General features: G+C 39.5%; 2 protein-coding genes across 8 annotated transcripts in view; one reads left to right on the top strand and one right to left on the bottom strand.

Annotated features, from left to right (window-relative positions):
* KLHL13 (kelch like family member 13) overlaps window positions 1-5,265 on the bottom strand; it is a 384,258-nt gene extending 378,993 nt beyond the window's left edge. For 3 of the 7 annotated variants that reach the window (XM_082445529.1, XM_082445521.1, XM_082445514.1), the window contains exons 1-2: window positions 5,198-5,265; window positions 185-3,380 (exon numbers count right to left, since the gene is read on the bottom strand). The gene's annotated coding sequence lies outside the window, so the exon portion shown is untranslated. The remainder of the gene's footprint in view (window positions 1-184; window positions 3,381-5,197) is intronic. The other 4 variants (XM_082445533.1, XM_082445530.1, XM_082445527.1 and 1 more) reach the window with 3 other exon arrangements.
* Window positions 5,266-5,453: 188 nt separating this feature from the next.
* WDR44 (WD repeat domain 44) overlaps window positions 5,454-17,889 on the top strand; it is an 80,831-nt gene continuing 68,395 nt past the window's right edge. Inside the window, exon 1 of the mRNA XM_082445501.1 lies at window positions 5,454-5,943. Within this exon, the coding sequence (XP_082301627.1) occupies window positions 5,867-5,943 (77 nt within the window). The 5' untranslated portion in view covers window positions 5,454-5,866. The remainder of the gene's footprint in view (window positions 5,944-17,889) is intronic.

The raw sequence follows: 17,889 nt of genomic DNA on the forward strand, positions 1-17,889 counted from the left end.
AGACAATCACCATCAAGCATTTATGAATATTCTTCCAGAATTCCCTATGCTTATATACACATATAGATACACAGATAAATAATCTTATATAAATGGGATTATTCCTCATGCAGTTATTTCATAACATCTGTTTTCATTTAATGCATCATGAGCTCCTGTCATGTCAATGAATATAGAGACTTACCCCTTAACAGCTGGTGGTTAGCACATTGTTCCTGTCTGCTAGTAACCCTTTCTTGAAAAAAACATCCATTGCATACTCCATGTGGTCCTAGTGAGGAAGATGATCACAGTAGTCTCTCCCCACATGGTGTGTGGCAGGGAATCAGTTGACCCAGAGAGGTTTCTTAAGACCAATCAACATAGACCCTGAGATTTAATATATCAACACCAAGAGAAAGTTTTACTTCCTTTGGGATTGAGAATTATTAAGACATTATAAACTGAAGTTGCTTGCAGCCATCTTTGCTGAGTACAAAAAGGAAGCTGTCTGTGATAGGAAAATTGAAGCCAAAGCACAAAAAGAAGCAGAGATAAGCAAAGAAGAGAGGCAGACAGAAAGAGAAAGTTTTGATATATCTTAGACCCTGGATCCAGCCATGCCTAAAGCTACTTCATCTGGACTATAGTCTGTGCTGTTATAAGACAACATATGGGGACTTCCCTGGTGGCACAGTGGTTAAGAATCCGTCTGCCAATGCGGGGGACACGGGTTCGAGCCCTGGTCAGGAAGATCCCACACGCCACGGAGCAACTAAGCCCGTGCGCCACAACTACTAAGCCCGCGTGCCACAACTACTGAAGCCCGCATGCCTAGAGCCCGTGCTCCGCAACAAGAGAAGCCACGGCAATGAGAAAGAAGCCCGCGCACCGCAACAAAGAGTAGCCCCGCCCGCTGCAACTAGAGAAAGCCCGCGTGCAGCAACGAAGACCCAATGCAGCCAAAAATTAATTAATTAATTTTTTAAAAAGACAGCATATGCTTTTCCACAAAATTACTGCACTATGCAAAGTTGTTCAATAAAAACCACAGGGCTTATGGGGGAAATGGGGCTATGAGTGCAACATTCAAAAACTTTGTCAGTGACACATACACAAAAAGATACAAACATAATGAAAATGGTAGCAGTTTTACACGTTAAATGGTTAAGAAATACATAAATACTACAATAAATATGGTGCTTTATTTTGAAAAAGAACTAAAGTTTGCTTGTGGAAATGGGTTATCAGAAGGGTTGCAACTTGTGAATTATTGTGAAGTGGTGGAAGGAGGGTTATCTGAAATCAGATGGAAAGCTGTAACACTCTATGTGGATGGGTATGACTCAAAACACACAATGAAGTGAGGTAACTGGTAGACGTTTGAGGTCTGTGTGCGTGTATTTTGTGTATTCCTACGCAACTTGATTCATCTGGGTGTAGTTTTCTGTTTTCACCTGTTTCTGGCTGACAAAATTGCACATAAGCAAATGCAAAATTCACCTTCTGCTTAAATTGTCTCTAATATATTAGTCACAAAGGAATAGACAAGTGTTAGAGCAGTCTGTACTTGACTATGTTAGCAAATAAATTCCCTTTTTTTGTTTAAGATAATTCCAGTTAGCTTTCTTCCAGGGTCCTGAATAGTAATACATGGCTACAAAATATTCCATTGCACAATACTAACACATTTTAAGTGTCAGGCTGGCTTTTCTGTGTCTCTTGACACATTTCTAGACTACCATTCTCTACTTTCAGTTCTTGTGTGCTCAGAGATTGAAAATTCATTTTAATATGGACATAAACCATCATTAAGAAGGTGGAGGAGACCTGAAAAAGATATAAAAATTCCAAAGCCAAATAGATTTTTTGAACTTGTACTATTATAATCTGTAACACAACTGACTTTTCAAACAGATAATTGAAAGTTGATGATTACAGAATTTAGTCTTGGCCCTGACAAACTGTGGCCAGTTTCAGAATGATTTTTTTCATGGATTCTGATACTTCAAAATCCACAAAAACTGTCACAGAGATTACAACATTAAATCTTTTCATGTCAATATTGTATCTCAAATCACCTAACCCTGTACATAAAAAGTTTTTCCCTGAGTTATCATGTTAGCTCTTGTTTATAACAAAAGCCTACATGCATTACAGTTTTGTTACTGATGTTTTGAGTGATTATCCTTGGGGCTGGAGCAAAATTGGCTCCAAGGATACCACCATTTTGTATTATTCTTGACAAGAGGAGACAGCGAGTATCCCACAGACAAGCTGTTCTATACACTGGCTGTGACCCCAGCCTTTGAAACTCCTAAGTAGAGTTTATGCTGTGCAGATAAGGAGGTATAAAAAGTTTCCTTAAACCCACCTTAGCCTTAGACCTGTGCCGTTTTTATAGTCATTGGAAATGAGCCAGGTGGGAAAATGTTTTATTCTCATTTTTATCTATATGTATAATTTTGTGCCGTTATACAATTCTGTTGTGAAACTAATTCAAACAACCATTTAATTTGAGTGTAATTTCAGTTCTCAGTTACCCTAGAAAATAGTATCCTCTGGATCAGGGGTTGGCAAAATTTTTCTGCAAAGAGCCTGAGGGTAAATATTTTAGGCTTTGAGGGCCATAGAGTCTCTGTCCCCACTACTCAACTCTGCTCTGAAAGCAAACATATACAATATCTAAACAAATAGGGCTGGTTGTGTTCCAATAAAACTTTATTTACAAAAACAGACAGCAGGACAGATTTGTCCAGTGTACCAGTACCATAATTTGCCAACCCCTGCTTTGGACCAATAGCTTTCTTCTTTTTTTTTTTTTTTTTTTGACGGAGCCTTGCAGCAGTCTCTTGAGACTCAAGGAAGGCCAAGCAGGCAGGAACCTGAACTATCCCTGCTTCAACTAAAATTGTTTTAATTTTTATGATATGTGGACTTTTGCATGAAATTAGGTTTGATTAAAGGGTTCCATTTCTAATAAGGAGAAAGGCTGCAAAACCACTGCCTTGGACTAAGCCTAAAACCTGCTGCTTTAAAACTCAAGAACAGATGTTTCAGGCAAAACAAACACATCTTCTGACGTCTTTAAAAATGATCATAGGTGGTACACATGTGTTTTGATGTTCCCAGAAATTCACTTTCTCATAAAATTGATAAAAGCATTTACATAGATAATTTTAACAGCTCTAAAAATGTTATCAGCTTAATCTTTCCTATTTCATTTTAACTTTTTCCTAAGTATAATGTTTAAGGTACCTTAAAAGGTCCAAGAGAGGTGGTATGGTATAGTGAAAAAAAGCACCAAATTAGGACTCTGTGTTTTCCTCCATTGCTAGATAGTGAGCTTCTGGAAGAGAGGAACTAAGTTGTCTTTTTCATCTTTGAATTATCCTCAGCACCTAGAATAATACATGACACCAAACTTTAATTTTTAAGGCAAATGTAAATTCACTATCACAAAACTAGAAAGAAAATAAATTCAGGTAGTTTATTTACTTGTATCTCTCCATAATCTATAAGGAAAATAGCATATCTCTCCTAGTGAGCAACAAAATAAAGTTAGTACTTTGAGATATATTTTTATACCTAGGTAGGGGGCCAGGGTTCGATCCCTGGTCAGGGAACTAGATCCCGCATGCCGCAACGAAGAGTTCACATGCCACAACTAAAAGATCCCCCGTGCCACAACTAAGACCCAACGCAGCCAAATAAATATTTTTTTTTAATAAATGTATTTATTTTATTTATTTATTTTTATTTTTGGCTGCGTTGTGTCTTCGTTGCTGTGCCTGGGCTTTCTCTAGTTGTGGTGAGCGGGGGCTACTCTTGGTTGCGGTGTGCGGGCTTCTCATTGCGGTGGCTTCTCTTGTTGCAGAGCACGGGCTTCAGTAGCTGTGGCTCGCAAGCTCTAGAGCGCAGGCTCAGTAGTTGTGGCCCACGGGCTTAGTTGCTCCGCGGCAAGTGGGATCTTCCCGGACCAGGTCTCAAACCCGTGTCCCCTGCGTTGGCAGGCAGGTTCTTAACCACTGCGCCACCAGGGAAGCCCTAAATAAATATTTTTAAACAAAAAAAAAAGCTAATAATTATTGGACAGTGCCAAAAGTCATGTCCTCACAAGGATCCACAAATCCCTTATGTGCAATTCTTAAATCCCAAAAGCTCTGGAAACCAAACATTTTTGTTTTGTACTTTTAGTAACTTATTGACAGTCAAATTACTCTAACCTAAACTTACTTGACAGTAGTAGCTGATCTGAACTGAAGGACGCTATTTACTAGTATTTATTTACCACGTATGAATAATCATATGGTTTACTGCAAAAAATATTACCCTATTTCATTATGCAGCGTTTTCCCTGAACTTCTAGGGTGTTAAAGAATACACAATATATGGCATTTGGTTTTACACAACTCCAGATCTTTTCCTGGTTGCTTTCCGGAGGAATCTAGAGCCCCATTCCAGCCTGAGGCCATGCCCCTGGTCCCACTTGTCTTTTCTGCGACCATCTTGAGCAACAATTGAGGCTGCAAACGCATCAGAGCGCCTTCCTGTCATGGCAGCGGGAAAAGTAAATGTGCTTCCCAATCACACAGAAAGTCAGTATTATCACTTTGATGGTCCATGATGCGTTAAGAAAGAACATCTTCTTTTAAAAAGCACCTTTCTATTTTCACCACTGGACATTGGGCAGTCGAGGATCAGAATTAAGTTACTAGCTCTTAGCCTTGCAACGGAATCTGCTCAATATATATTTACCATTTGACTGACACACATCTTGGCCAGTATGTAAGAATTTCTCTCGCATTAAGTGTGGGCAAAAATGCATATTTGTAGGGAGAAAGTAACCGGAGGCCCTCAGTGGCTCAGCTCCAGCAACAAATCCATCATTACTCCACGCAACTGGCACGCTCCCCACGTATCTCTCTTGGACCCCACCCTCTGGCCGGCAGGGTCGTATCTAGGGATCTCAATTAGAGAGCTTGTAGTAAATAGGACGGGTTATGCCCGTAACGCTAGAGGAGGTGGACCTGCCTACTCCCTAGGGTGGGATATTCCGCGCTTGGATAAATTAAAACGACGTAAATTCAAACCACAATGCAAACTTTTCCCGACAGCATTTCCTTGTGAGAAAAAAAGCAGACCCCCAAATCACCCCTCTAAAAATGCCTCTTTGGAACTGCAGAGTTAGTGGGTAGCACACTCTGCCGGACCCCACCTACGTCGGGTGCGCTCTCACAAGGCCGGGTCACCTCGCCGCTCCTGCGCGGGTTCTAGACTCCTCCCCTCAGGACGCTCAACCCCACCCTTCCCCGCTACTTCCGGCCCTCTCCGAACGCCCTCAACGCGCTTGCGCAGTTTTGATAGGCTTCTCGAGTACAAGAAATCTGAGCGCTGCTTCCCAGGAACCGCCCCCGCCTCCTCTTCGCCCCGCCCACGCCTTACTGGTCCCTCCTGAAATCTCGCGAGGGTTGGTGAGCGTCCGTATTTTGCGGGCAACTAGCTTTCCCAGCTGCTGTAATTGCAGCTGCGGGAGAAATTGGAGCTGCTGTCGTCGGCGCGCCCCCCTCCCCCACTGAGGAGAGCCACCGCCTCTTCTGTCGCTCTCCTCCTACACCTATCGCCGGGAGCGGCGGCAGCAACAGTCCCTGAACCCACCGGCGCCTCCTCAGGCGGCCGCACTGCTGGTCATTCCCTCAGTCCGGCAGCTGCCGGCGGCCCCCTGCCACTGTCCGGCTCCTCACTTCAGATCGTCTGCTCCCTCCTCATCCTCCCCCGGGACCCACCTCCCCACGGCCTCGCCGGGGTGGAGGACGACGAGGAGGAGACGAGAGTCACCCTCCCTCCAGGCGGCGCCGGCTCCCTCACCCGCGGGTGTGTCCTATAAATGGCGTCGGAAAGCGACACCGAGGAATTCTTTGATGCCCCTGAAGATGTGCACCTAGGGGGCGGCTACCCTGTAGGGTAAGTAACCGGAGCCATGGCCCACAAGCCGGGCGTCCCTGTCCCCCGGCTTCCCCTGTGACTTCCCCCGTGCCTTCCCCCCTACACCCCTCCCAGGGCCCGCTGTATCCGCCACCGCTGCTCCTCTCCGCCTCCCTCGGGCACTTAAGAGAGAGTCGGGGGAGGGCGATCGGCCACTTCGGGCAAACCCTCCTCTTTTCCCTGGTGAACGGCCCCAGGGGTTCCTTTCTCGTCTTGTCCAGCTTTCTGCGAGGTGGGACGGTTTACGAACCTGAGAGCCGGAGATTTGTATTTGTGGGGTTCAGAGCTTACTTTTGAAACATCCGTTTTAGCCTTGGGGGCCATAGTTTAAAGGAGCAGCAACAGGAGAAATTGCAGTGCCCAGGTTTTTTTTCTTTTGCCGCTAACTTACCTATTCGTTTCAGAGGTGGCTGTACCTCTCCCTATTTGCCTTCTTCGTTGCACAGAAAGAAAAGGAGCGGAGCGCGGGGTGGGGGGGAAGATTGGGTGTTTACTTAGGAAAGTCCTCTAGCTGATGTACTCTAGATCCACAGTGTTTTATTAAAATAGCACCTTGCCGTGAGGCAAAGGAAATCGAAGACAAGGTCCTTTGCCATTAGGGAGAATGCGGTCTTAAAAGGGTAGCCGGACATAAATGTGCACAACCGACTACAGAGATACAAACAAGTGCTGAGTAATCTGTGGTTAGAAGGAGAGCCACAGCTTTGTGCTCTTTATCTAATTCTGCAAGATGTTTTAGTGGTGATTAATACGGGAGATTCTGAGTAGGAAGTAGGGTAGTTGGAATGCTTCGCTTGCCTGGGACTTCTACTTACCCACTCCTCCACTTTTCAAAGTTGGAATATGTTTAAAGCGATTTCACCGAACTCTTCTACTGGGCTTGTGTGGAACTAGAGGCAGTGAAATACATTTTCATGCTATAAGAACTTGAAAATCGGTAAAATTTGTATGTTAATGTAAGTCACTAATATGGTTCCAGGAGTCAGCTGCCTTCAGTTTGCAAGTTTACCCGTGGAAGAAATATCTTAATACAGATAATGTTATCTGTACATTCTAGAAGTCGTTCTAAAACCTAATATGTATTATATATAATATATACCCCAAAAGTTACAGCAACAAAATCAGAGAGAAATTTCTACGTTGGTAGATCGCTGATGAGTGTTTCCACCAACCTTCAAATCACTGTTATGGGATTCGGGGGCTGCAATGGCCAGTCTTGAAATGGCATTGAATCTCCTTCAAGTTCAGTATATGAAACAAGTTCATAGCTAGATGTTAGAGGATAGAAAATTCACTTGGATTTCCAAGTACATTGGAGCCCCCTGAAATTAAATTTTGTCTTTGTGGTATTCCCTTTAAAGTAATGAACTGTCAATTCAGGTTAAATAAGAGACCTAATCCTTTAGTTGTTGTTGTTGTTGTGTGTGTGTGTGTGTGTGTGTGTGTGTGTGTGTGTGTGTGTGTAGGGGGAAGGGAAATAACCGTCGACATATATGATTTAATCAATTTAGAGCTATGTGAATATGGTTCCTTTTCAATGAATATAACACATTTAACTTTGAAGGACAGCTACATCAGGACCTGTGTAAACTGCCTAGTAGTCCAGTACCTGGCACAGAGAAAGAACTGCAGTGTTCATTCCCTTCTCCTTCCTTTCTTGGAATTAGCAAATTTAACTTCACACAGTGCTTACTTTGGGAGGAAGTATGCAGAACTTGGGGTTATTTAACGTATCCAAACCGAATGAGTCATTTTGATAGAATTGATAGTCACTTCTTCCCTCGTGGGATAATATAGTTTCTCAAGCACTTTGATCCTTTGATATGCTAGGTGAAAAGTAAAAACATCTCTTGGGACCCAGCCTTCTGATTTTAACTCTAACCTGCCCATATATTGAGAGTGTTGAGCTCTGTGGATAAAACTACTGTTAGTCTGTGAATTTTACAGCTCCATCCTGCGTTAGTGAGGGGATTTGGAAGAGAATTAGACTCATCTGGAGAATTGCATCTGAAAAGAACTAGCAGTACTGGGAGGACTGCACAAGGTTGGCATCATTAGCATTTCCTCTGTCCTTTGTGACAGTTTTTGTCGTTTTGCATAAGGTACTGTGAGACTTGGCTGGGTAACTAACAACCTAGAAATGCAGTGAGAAATCTTGATTTGTGGAAATACGTGGTATCACTAGATATCTGGTCATTAGAAATATCCTCTCTCCCTTGAGATACACTTGGAGTAGCACACACCATACAAACTCTAAGAGGTTAACAGACTGAGTTTGGGCACTTTAAGAAATGTTCCTTGCATTGCGCGTTCTAGAGTACACAGACCATTTCACCAAATTGTAGTAAACTGAGTAGACTGTTGAGAGTTATCATGTTTTGTTAATCAGCAGAATCCAGATAAACAATCCATTTCCTAAAATTGATTTATTTCTTCTTTTCCCCAGCCAGTGGTGTGTTCAGCTTTGTTATTCTACTCTTTGAAAGCAAATTTAATAAGTTAAAAATAAGCCCAGTTGTTTATAGAAAGGATTGATTCGAATGCACCCTACTATAACACAGTGGCAGATCATCTCCACTTGTACAGCTTTGCAGTGTACATCAGTTATAATGCTTTATTTTGATTGGTATTTTAAGTCAGGTTTCCTTATTCTTATCTCCGTTTTAATGAGGAACCTTAGGCTCAGAGAGATTAATGAATTGGCCTAGGAGACACAGCTTATAAGTGACAGCTGGGATTTGAAACCAGTTCTTCGGACTCCTACTCCAGTATTTTTTCTAGTACATCATAGCTGCCCCATACTGAGTGTGTGCTGTGTGTGTGTGCTGTGTGTGTGTGTGTGTGTGTGTGTGTGTTTATACAGGGTAACCTCCTCCAAGAGATGCTGGAGTAAAATGCTTTAGGACCGACTTGCTAAATTGAACTGATGCATATATTTAAAACTAGCAGCACAAACTTTTCAGTTCTCTTGGCTAGAAATTCCCACTTTCTCTTTCAAGAATGTGTATCTTGTTTTGTCAGATAGGAATGTTATAAGATCATAGCATGTTACAGTTGGAAGGGACGTCTAGTTAAACTCCTTCATGTAAAATGTTGTGAAAGCCAAAGCCTGGAAAAAGGCAAGTGACTTGTCCAAAGTGCCACAGCAAACTAATGGCAAAGTTAGGACTATAATCCGATCAGTTTCACAGTCTAGAGTTCTTTTCTGCTATAGTGCTGTCTTTTGATAAAGCAGGAAAGGGAGGAGGAAGTTTGGTATAGTAGAAAAAAGCCCTGGACTATGAGTCATTTCATTTCCTCATCTTTAATTCGAGGAGAGTTTAACAGACTGGATGGTATTTGGTACATGATTCAAGACCCGTAGATTTGAAATTAAATATTTACTGGGTAAATTATATATGAAATGAATGTTCCTGCTAATTTGTGTGGATTATACATACACATACTAAAGGCTGGCACTGAGAACATGTTATAAAGTTAAATGTGACATTTTGAGCATTCTTTATTTTTGTGTTGGCAACCAAAATATTTGTAAGGCCTTGGAAGGAAGGATAGAATGGTAACATTTTTAGAGTAGGAAGGGACAGGAGATTATTTAGCCCAGCCCTTCCATTTAACTGAAAGAGAAACCTAGGCTCAGACAGGGGAAGTGACACATCGCTGCTTAGTGGCAAACTCAGAACTAGAACCCAGGTCTCCTGATTCTTCATTTATACCGTGATGCCTTGTCTGCAGAAGGAGGGAAAGTGTTGCCAGGTATCCCTGCTGTAGGTTTCTGGCACTTACCCTGTTAGCGGGACTCCTAAGATGGTCAACTGCTATCTACCATGATTCTGTTTCTTCCATGCCTTGCTGTCAGAGAACATGGACTGTTCTAGGATCCTAACTTTTGTCCACTAATTTTCTCCAAGTCAGGATGAAAAACGGTGACAGAATAGCTAATCTAAGAACAGGGATGGTTATTTGTTTTGTTTTGTTAGTGTCAGTCACAGTATATTATTTTATTTATTTATTTATTTTAACATCTTTATTGGAGTATAATTGCTTTACAATGGTGTGTTAGTTTCTGCTTTATAACAAAGTGAATCAGCTATACATATACATATATCCCCATATCTCTTCCCTCTTGCGTCTCCCTCCCTCCCACCCTCCCTATCCCACCCCTCTAGGTGGTCACAAAGCACCAAGCTGATCTCCCTGGAGTCACAGTATATTATTTTAGATTGGAGTAATGACAAAATCTTGATTTTTAAGTTATGAGAACTGAGATCATACTGCCCCAAAGAATTGTTTGGTCTGAAAAATAAAAACTTGCATAGCTGCCTTTGTTGAAAACTCAGCTTCTCACTTAGGCATCAGAAACATTTCTCTCTGAATTGAAAATTGATACAAGTTTCAATTAAAAAGGTATTTGTGTGCTATGGGTTACTTAAGGAAAGAGTCCTTAAAAATGGCTGTTCATGGGTTGGCATTTAAGCATAAATTGTATTTAATCATGGATTATATTTGATTGCTATTGGCTTTGTGGATGATAGAAATATATTTACATATGCTGTTTTATCACACCCATGTAGCATCATGTAGAAGTGGGGGAAAAACCTTCTGCATATTAATTAGTAAATTCAAGCTCTAAATTTAGTGGCCTCAAACTGTCAGTTTGGTGACCCATTGAGGTGGGACAGTCCAAACCAGTACTGCAATTTGGGGGCTCAATTTGAATCTGTACAAACTCCTGTAAACTGAAAACTTTATTCTGTTCTTATGATAACCTACTTCATAAAATAGGGTAGATAAAATTTGATCTTTAAAAATGTTAAAAACCTAGATAGTTTTAGGATGTTGACCATTCAGTGGTGATCCTACAGAACAAAAAATAACTTCTAATTGTTGATATTTGAGACTTGTGTAACCTTTACATTACATGACAATCCATGTGTTCTCTTTGGTTCATTGTTTTGATTTTGACAAAGTCAGGTGAATTTGCCGGGCAAGCACCTTGAAGAGGCTGTTTGTTTCTTCCTCACACTCTGCCTGCAATTCTGGTAATTACTTCCTGGGGTATGGAGGAAAGGAGTGGTGGTGGTGGTGGTGGAGGAGGTGATGGAGATGGAGTAGGTGTTGAAGGTAGCCCCAGCAGCCAAGATAGAGAGACCAGGTTCTAAGGCTGCTTATGGGGCATGGGTAACTGAGACCAGACAAATCATACTATTTAGCATTGTTTTAGGTACATGCCTACACAGTGAATTAAACAACCCTTTCTGTAAGAGATTAATAGCCTATAAGAATTACCTCAAACAAAATTTAAAGTAATAAAAATTGTAGGTATTTAACCTGAACTGATAATTAACCTACATTTGTTTTCTACCCAGAGCTAAGCTAATTTCTACAAACTTTCACAAGGTTTATTCCGCCCTAGCTGTCAGATATTATTCTGCTAACAAGCTAAACCTTTAATTGGGTGCTTTCCTTACTCTTCGGAGCAGAACCTTATCTATTCTCTTATTTCAAACTGAGCAGTCTTTGTGTTAGTCTGTCATCTCGTGATTCAAGATTGTGGAAAAAGCACATAAGACATAATGTGGGCCTCATACCTGATGGCAACCCCAATGTTTTTCCCCAGTCAGTATACAAATTTATCTTGGTTACTATAGCAACCAACCTATCAGTTATTCTTCTAGCTCTTTTGCCTTCTCAGATACTAGGATTACCATATAATCAGGTTCTGCTAAAGCTCTTCAGGTCTTAGCATTTTATTACCGGCCGCAGCTGTCTGGCAGTTTACAGCTTGGCATTCCATTAGTGTCAGTCGGTTTTAAGTCCACAAAACCTTTTTGTCTCCAAACATTTTAAACATACAGAATTTAACAGGAACATGTTTAGGCAACATTTTTCTCATACTAATTTTCTCAGTTCCATTGTTAGTCATTGTCTTGAAGATTGAATGCATTACATCACTGGCATCCAGTGGCCATCCATTTGTCATATCAGCTAGCATAAACTTCAAGATCAAGAGTGACCATTTAAGAAATATATGCAAATGTGAAGTGACTTAAAAGTACCTTGATTCATCAGCAACTACCAAATAAATAATCTGGCCTCTAACAAAAATGATTTCTGTAGGTTGTAGAAAGAATGTTTGGACCTTTCATTCTAATTTGAGAAAACAGTTTAGAAATTTAATAGGAAAGGTTATCTTTCTTTTGCAGCCTTTGAATAAACGGGAAAAGAAAGGTAAAGACTGCATAGTTGTATGGGTCTTTATTATGTCCTATTTTTTTCTCTCTTAAAAACCTCAGAATTCAAACAACTAAAATAGTTTTAATTTATAAATATGTTTGTTTTGCTAAAAATAAGGATGTTGAAGAAATATTTAGGATATATAAACTGGTAGTTAGTGTTAATGTTTGTTTTTGGTGCTCGTGCTTGTTAATATTGTATGGTATAGTAATAACTTCTAAATATGCATAATTAATCTCTCAGTTTAACTGAGGTGGTTAATCTTTTAGTGACTTAGCCAATATTGGTATCCGTTCTGTACACAACTATAACATAAGTAATTGTTACAGCTACTGCTTTGAGCATCATAGATCTAGAATGTTCTATCACCACAGGACATTCTCTTGGGGAGTGCTGCTGATGCCTCCTGGTGGGGGCGGCTGGAGAGATGCGTGTTGGGCTATGTTGGCTATCCTAGTCTAAAAGGCAGGCAAGAAGATATTGGAACCGCTCTCTGCATTTTATGCCATGTTTCCCCAGGAACTCAGTCTGTTTTGTTTTACCAAACCTCGAGCTGGAGCACATGGTTCGGGCAAGGATAGTTCTTACATATTTGTAAATTGATTTATAGAAGTCTTAAAAGACATAAAAAATGAAACCACGTTTGGTTAAGCATTTAAAAAATAATAAATATCAAAGTAGAATTCTCTTAAGATATTGTGTGTACTTTTCAAAAAGTGTTTGTCTTTCTGAATTAGGATATTATGTAGTAAGCTTGTAAGTTTGTGAAATGATTAAATTAAAATTTCCTGGCTTGAATTTTTATTTAAATCATATTCAAATGGTTTCATTTTAATGTTAGTTTATCCTATTCAGAACTCTGGTTACCAAATTCTGATGATGCCCCAAGGAGAACTTTATTTTCATTGCATAAATAGGCTTAAGAGCAGAAAAGGTTTTACTTTATCCACAGGATCCTAATCCTTAAAATTTTTAAAAAGAAGGGGGAGGGGAGGATAAAATTTTTTTCAAAAAGGGCCAAGGATGAAGCATAAAAGTTTTGGAAACTACTGACAGAAAACTTTAACAATGTTTTCCAGTAGGCAGCCTGTACAGAGCAAGCCATACTTGTTTAAAACCTACTTGACCACTCACTACTAATTGTAATAAACTATTCCAGTACAGACTCATTGAACCATGGGCATTCTTATGAACCACAGGTCAAGCTCTCTAGAGGACCAATAAGTAGAATATAGAGCTGTATTCAAACCCACTTTCTCAGAAGCAGGCATCCTGGTTACTAAGTAGGCTCAAGAGAAGAGGTAGGAGTGTTCTTTCTGGCATTGCTCTCGAACTGGAAAGACTAGCCATGGATGAACTTAATATCCATAGTCCTCTTTTAAATTTGTTCCTGCAAGTCTTTATTTAAATTGGGAGACTGAGGAAATTATCTTTCTAGTTATTAGCAGTACTATTAACAATTTGTGTGGTTTTTAAAAAAATCATTATTTTAAAATATACCTATCTACCCAAATGGCAGGTGGTTTGAAGGTTTCCTCCCGACCCCAATTCCACCCCATTCACTCCCAGCTTTCTCCTTCCTAGCTTACCTCAAGGACATTAGTACAGAGATTCCCCAGCATAATAACTTGCTGTTCCTTACAACTGAGAAGGAACAGTGATGGATGAAATATAATGAATGGGTGGGTCTTTGGGAAGGAATAAGGGAAAGATTGGTTAAATTGGATATCGCGGATGCATTGGTAAGTGGGAGGTTAAATTGGATATAGCGGATGCATTGGTAAGTGGGATTGGTTAGTGTCACAGGTGGGGTAGGTCACTGGATTAGCAGAAGATAGGTGAGCGGAATGAATAGGTAGTTTGATAAAACTAGTACCTTTGTGAGTGAAAGTGAGTGGGTTTGTCAATATTTTGCAATTGGTATTTTATCTTTATTGGATTGGCTTTAGAGATTAAGGCTAATGACTGAGATCAGTCTTTTTTCCTTTAAGTGAACTTTACTATGCCTATTTTTATCCCAGGTCATAGCTCCTGGTTGTTGACTTTTAACCTTTGCCTTACTTCCCAGCGTAGAGAGGAGATGTCTGCGGTTGATGTGTAGCAGCTACAAAAGGTTTAGGTGGCGATAGGATGCTCTATGGTGTTCCACTTCTCTTCACAATTTCTTCTACTTTTGAACTTCCTGGTTCTCTCAAATCTTCACTCCCTTCCCCCATCCCTATACAGTTCCTGTAAGAGTGAAGGGAAGAAATGGAGGGGGCTGAGGCAAGGACAGTGGTTTGGATTTATGGGACCTTTATAACTTGGGGACATCCTGTACTCAGTAAATATTAACAGTGAAGCCTTGGGAGGTGTTGCCAGTTATCCTGCAATCTTATCAATTCCTTGTTACCAACTTTCTTTTTTCCAGGAATGAATGTATTCCCAATAAGAAAGAAATATTATAGTACTGCATGTTGTTAAACATGCAAAGAATGGTAATGCCATACTCTCAATTAATGTTGGGCATTCATTTTCAAAGTACTTTTATTTACATTATCTCTTCTGATTTATCCTGCAAGTCTGTAAGATAGGACAATTTTTGTGAGCTGCATAGGGCAGTTATTATGCTAATTTTGCAAATAAAAAAACAGCTCAGCATAAATGGGGGTCAGCCAGCAAAAGTGGAATTTCACTAATTTGTGGTAATTAGGTGATGGTTTTGAATGGAGATGTAAAACATTAGGTTCCTCCCACTTTACTTTTCTAAACTATAAACATTTTTCGATGTTATATTTTAAATGTGAATTATTAGAATGATGAGGCTGACTCTCCTGCCATTTGGGTATGTTGAAAACAACAAAAAGCAGTATTTTTTATGCTTTTCTTTTTAAGCTTTGACAGAATTGATTATGGTACGGTAGCTAGGTCAGAAAATGACCTTGCTACTGAAAGAGCTGGAATCCCAGACACTGCTAACTGCATTTCAAAGGGTATGTTCTTTGTTCCTAAGGGAAAACCCCTCAAGATGTGAGACACTGCTGATTTGGGCTTCTGTGCCTCATCAAAAAGTCTTGAGCACAGATTTTTTTTTTCTGTAATTGTTTTGTGGATTGTTGTCAGTTGTTTAGTTACGCCACATTTTTTTTCCTTTTTTTTTTTTTTTTTTTGCTGTATAACTCTGATTCATATTTTTGGCTACAAGCCACTAATTGGAAACACAATGTTTCTTTATTTTTTTTCCCTTCCCCTTCAAAGGTATTTTCTAGCAGTCACAATGAATGCATGTGGTAGTTTTTAATATTTTCCAGCTAATCAGACCTCTTTTGGCTATCAAATTAATGGGAAAAATACATTCCTAGTAGCTAATTAGAAAAATTACATTCTCAGTAATTACTATTTAAGATGTAAATAAGGATGAATAATCTCTTTAATAATAAACTTGGCCTACAGATTGTTTTATGTAGGTAAGCATTCTGGGTAATTTAAGATTTTTCTAGAATATTTATGAAGTTTTTAATACATGTTAAAGAATGCAGAAGTAGAAATTCAGATACATAAAGCATAGAAGTAGAATTTATAACCTAAAGTGCTTAATTACTGAAATATGTCCAATTTTCTATTATTCATGATATTGAGGGAGAACATGAATAATTAAATGTTACCAGTTACACCAAAACCTCAGTTCAGTCATTAGTTTACAACTTCCTTTCCCATCAAACCTTTTATCAGAGATAACAGTAATTTTTTTTCTGTAATTTAAAAAACCAAATAAATGGTTTAGTTTGAATTTTTGTTCCTCTGCCCATCTTTGGTGATAAGTAGTGAACTCAAAAGGAGAAAAGCAAAGACTCTCAAAGTCTGAATAATCAGTTCATTGATAATAGAATTGATTTATTTAAATTTTTTAAAAAGGGGAGTTGTGACAGGTTCTTCCTTGGTGGCGCAGTGGTTAAGAACCTACCTGCCTACGCATGGGACACGGGTTCAATCCCTGGTCGGGAAAGATCCCACATGCCGTGGAGCAGCTAAGCCCGTGCACCACAACTACTGAGCCTGCACTCTAGAGCCCCTGAGTCACAACTACTGAAGCCGGCGCAGGCGTCACAACTACTGAAGCCAGTGCAGGCGCCACAACTACTGAGCCCACACGCTGCGACTGCTGAATCCTGCACGCTCTAGGGCCCGTGTGCTGCAACTACTGAAGCCCGCGTGCCTAGAGCCCGTGCTCCACATCAAGAGAAGCCACCGCAATGAGAAGCCCGCGCACCACAACGAAGAGTAGCCCCCGCTCGCCACAACTAGAGAGAGTCCACAGGCAGCAACAAAGATCCAACGCAGCCAAAAATAAATAAATAAAATTAAAAAAAAAAGATTAGTACACCATTGGATGTTTTAGGTAACTTACAAAATCATATTAGCACATTAACTTGATAAAACTTCTGTAAAGTGGCTTGTAGCCCAGCATCTTGTTTACTTTTTAAAAAGTAAGTTACAAAGTGATTTAGCATAATTGCATTAGTATTGACTTTTCCAGACAGTCATAAATTTAGTTATCTGTTTCTGTTGCGATTTTACTAGAAATTATTTTAAATCATTAATAGATGTGACTTTCATCTAACCCACTTTGACAAATTGGGACATTGTGATATAGCTGCCCTACCCTGGAGTTATTGCTTGAATGTGGGTATTTATTGAATGGTTGTAAACGTGCAGGGTAGAATGTTTTTAGTTTAGAATTCTTGAGTAGGCCCAGGGAGCTGATATATTTTTCTGTTTATTTTGTCAATAAATAGATTATCAAGCTATTCTTTCAGGAATATGGCGTAAAACTACATGAATTACATAAATCAGCTTTGAAAAATCAGCTTGTCATTTTAGACAAGATAAAGCTGCTTAAGTTCTACTTTAAATTTGTAATTTCTATATGACTAGAATTATATTTCATTATAAAGTTTCCTTTGATTTCATTATAGATCACCTAAAAATGTTGCCACAAAACCTATATTCAGAAAACATAGAGCCATTGTGCCAAATTTTCTCTCCATCTATTTCTGTTAATATCAATGGTAAAATAGTCATTAGGTATTTTAGACATATTCTGCTTCTTGGCTTTCATAGTATTTAAAACCTAAGATGGTCTTTCAAAGGATAATAAAAGTAGTAATTCACACGTTGAGGATTCAGTTAATTCCCTATTAGATAACTGTCATAACTATATTCTCCATTTTTTGTTAATCTTGTTAATAAACCAGTATTGCCATGTATCAAGGGAAACCCCCTTCTATGGGGGGTTTTATGCTTAGCATGTTATCTAGTAAAACTTGCCATAACAATGTAACTAATTAATAAATACATTCATTAATGATGTATACGCATCAGTATATACATTTTAATTCCAATGAACGATGCTGCATACCAAATTTTTAAAAATTATGCACTTGGAGCAAGATTTAAAAAATTAAACGGTATCTTATTCTCTAAATTTGAACTGTTCTTAATTTTTCTTCAACCTGAGGTTTGGTTCTGTTTTTGATTTTTGCTTTGTTTTTGTTGTTTTCCTGCCTGGCCTAAGTGGGGGAAGAAATCTTCATGTCAGTGTTTTGTGAGCACCAGAACCTTTCTGATTACTAGTTTAGACTTAGCAGTTTTGTGTTGGTCTTAGTTTGCCATCAGATCTTCCTATTTCAGTTTGCTGGGCTTTAGAAA

The sequence above is a fragment of the Balaenoptera physalus genome (genome assembly GCF_965194825.1).
Source record: "Balaenoptera physalus genome assembly, chromosome: X".
NCBI classification, from domain to species: Eukaryota; Metazoa; Chordata; class Mammalia; order Artiodactyla; family Balaenopteridae; genus Balaenoptera; species Balaenoptera physalus.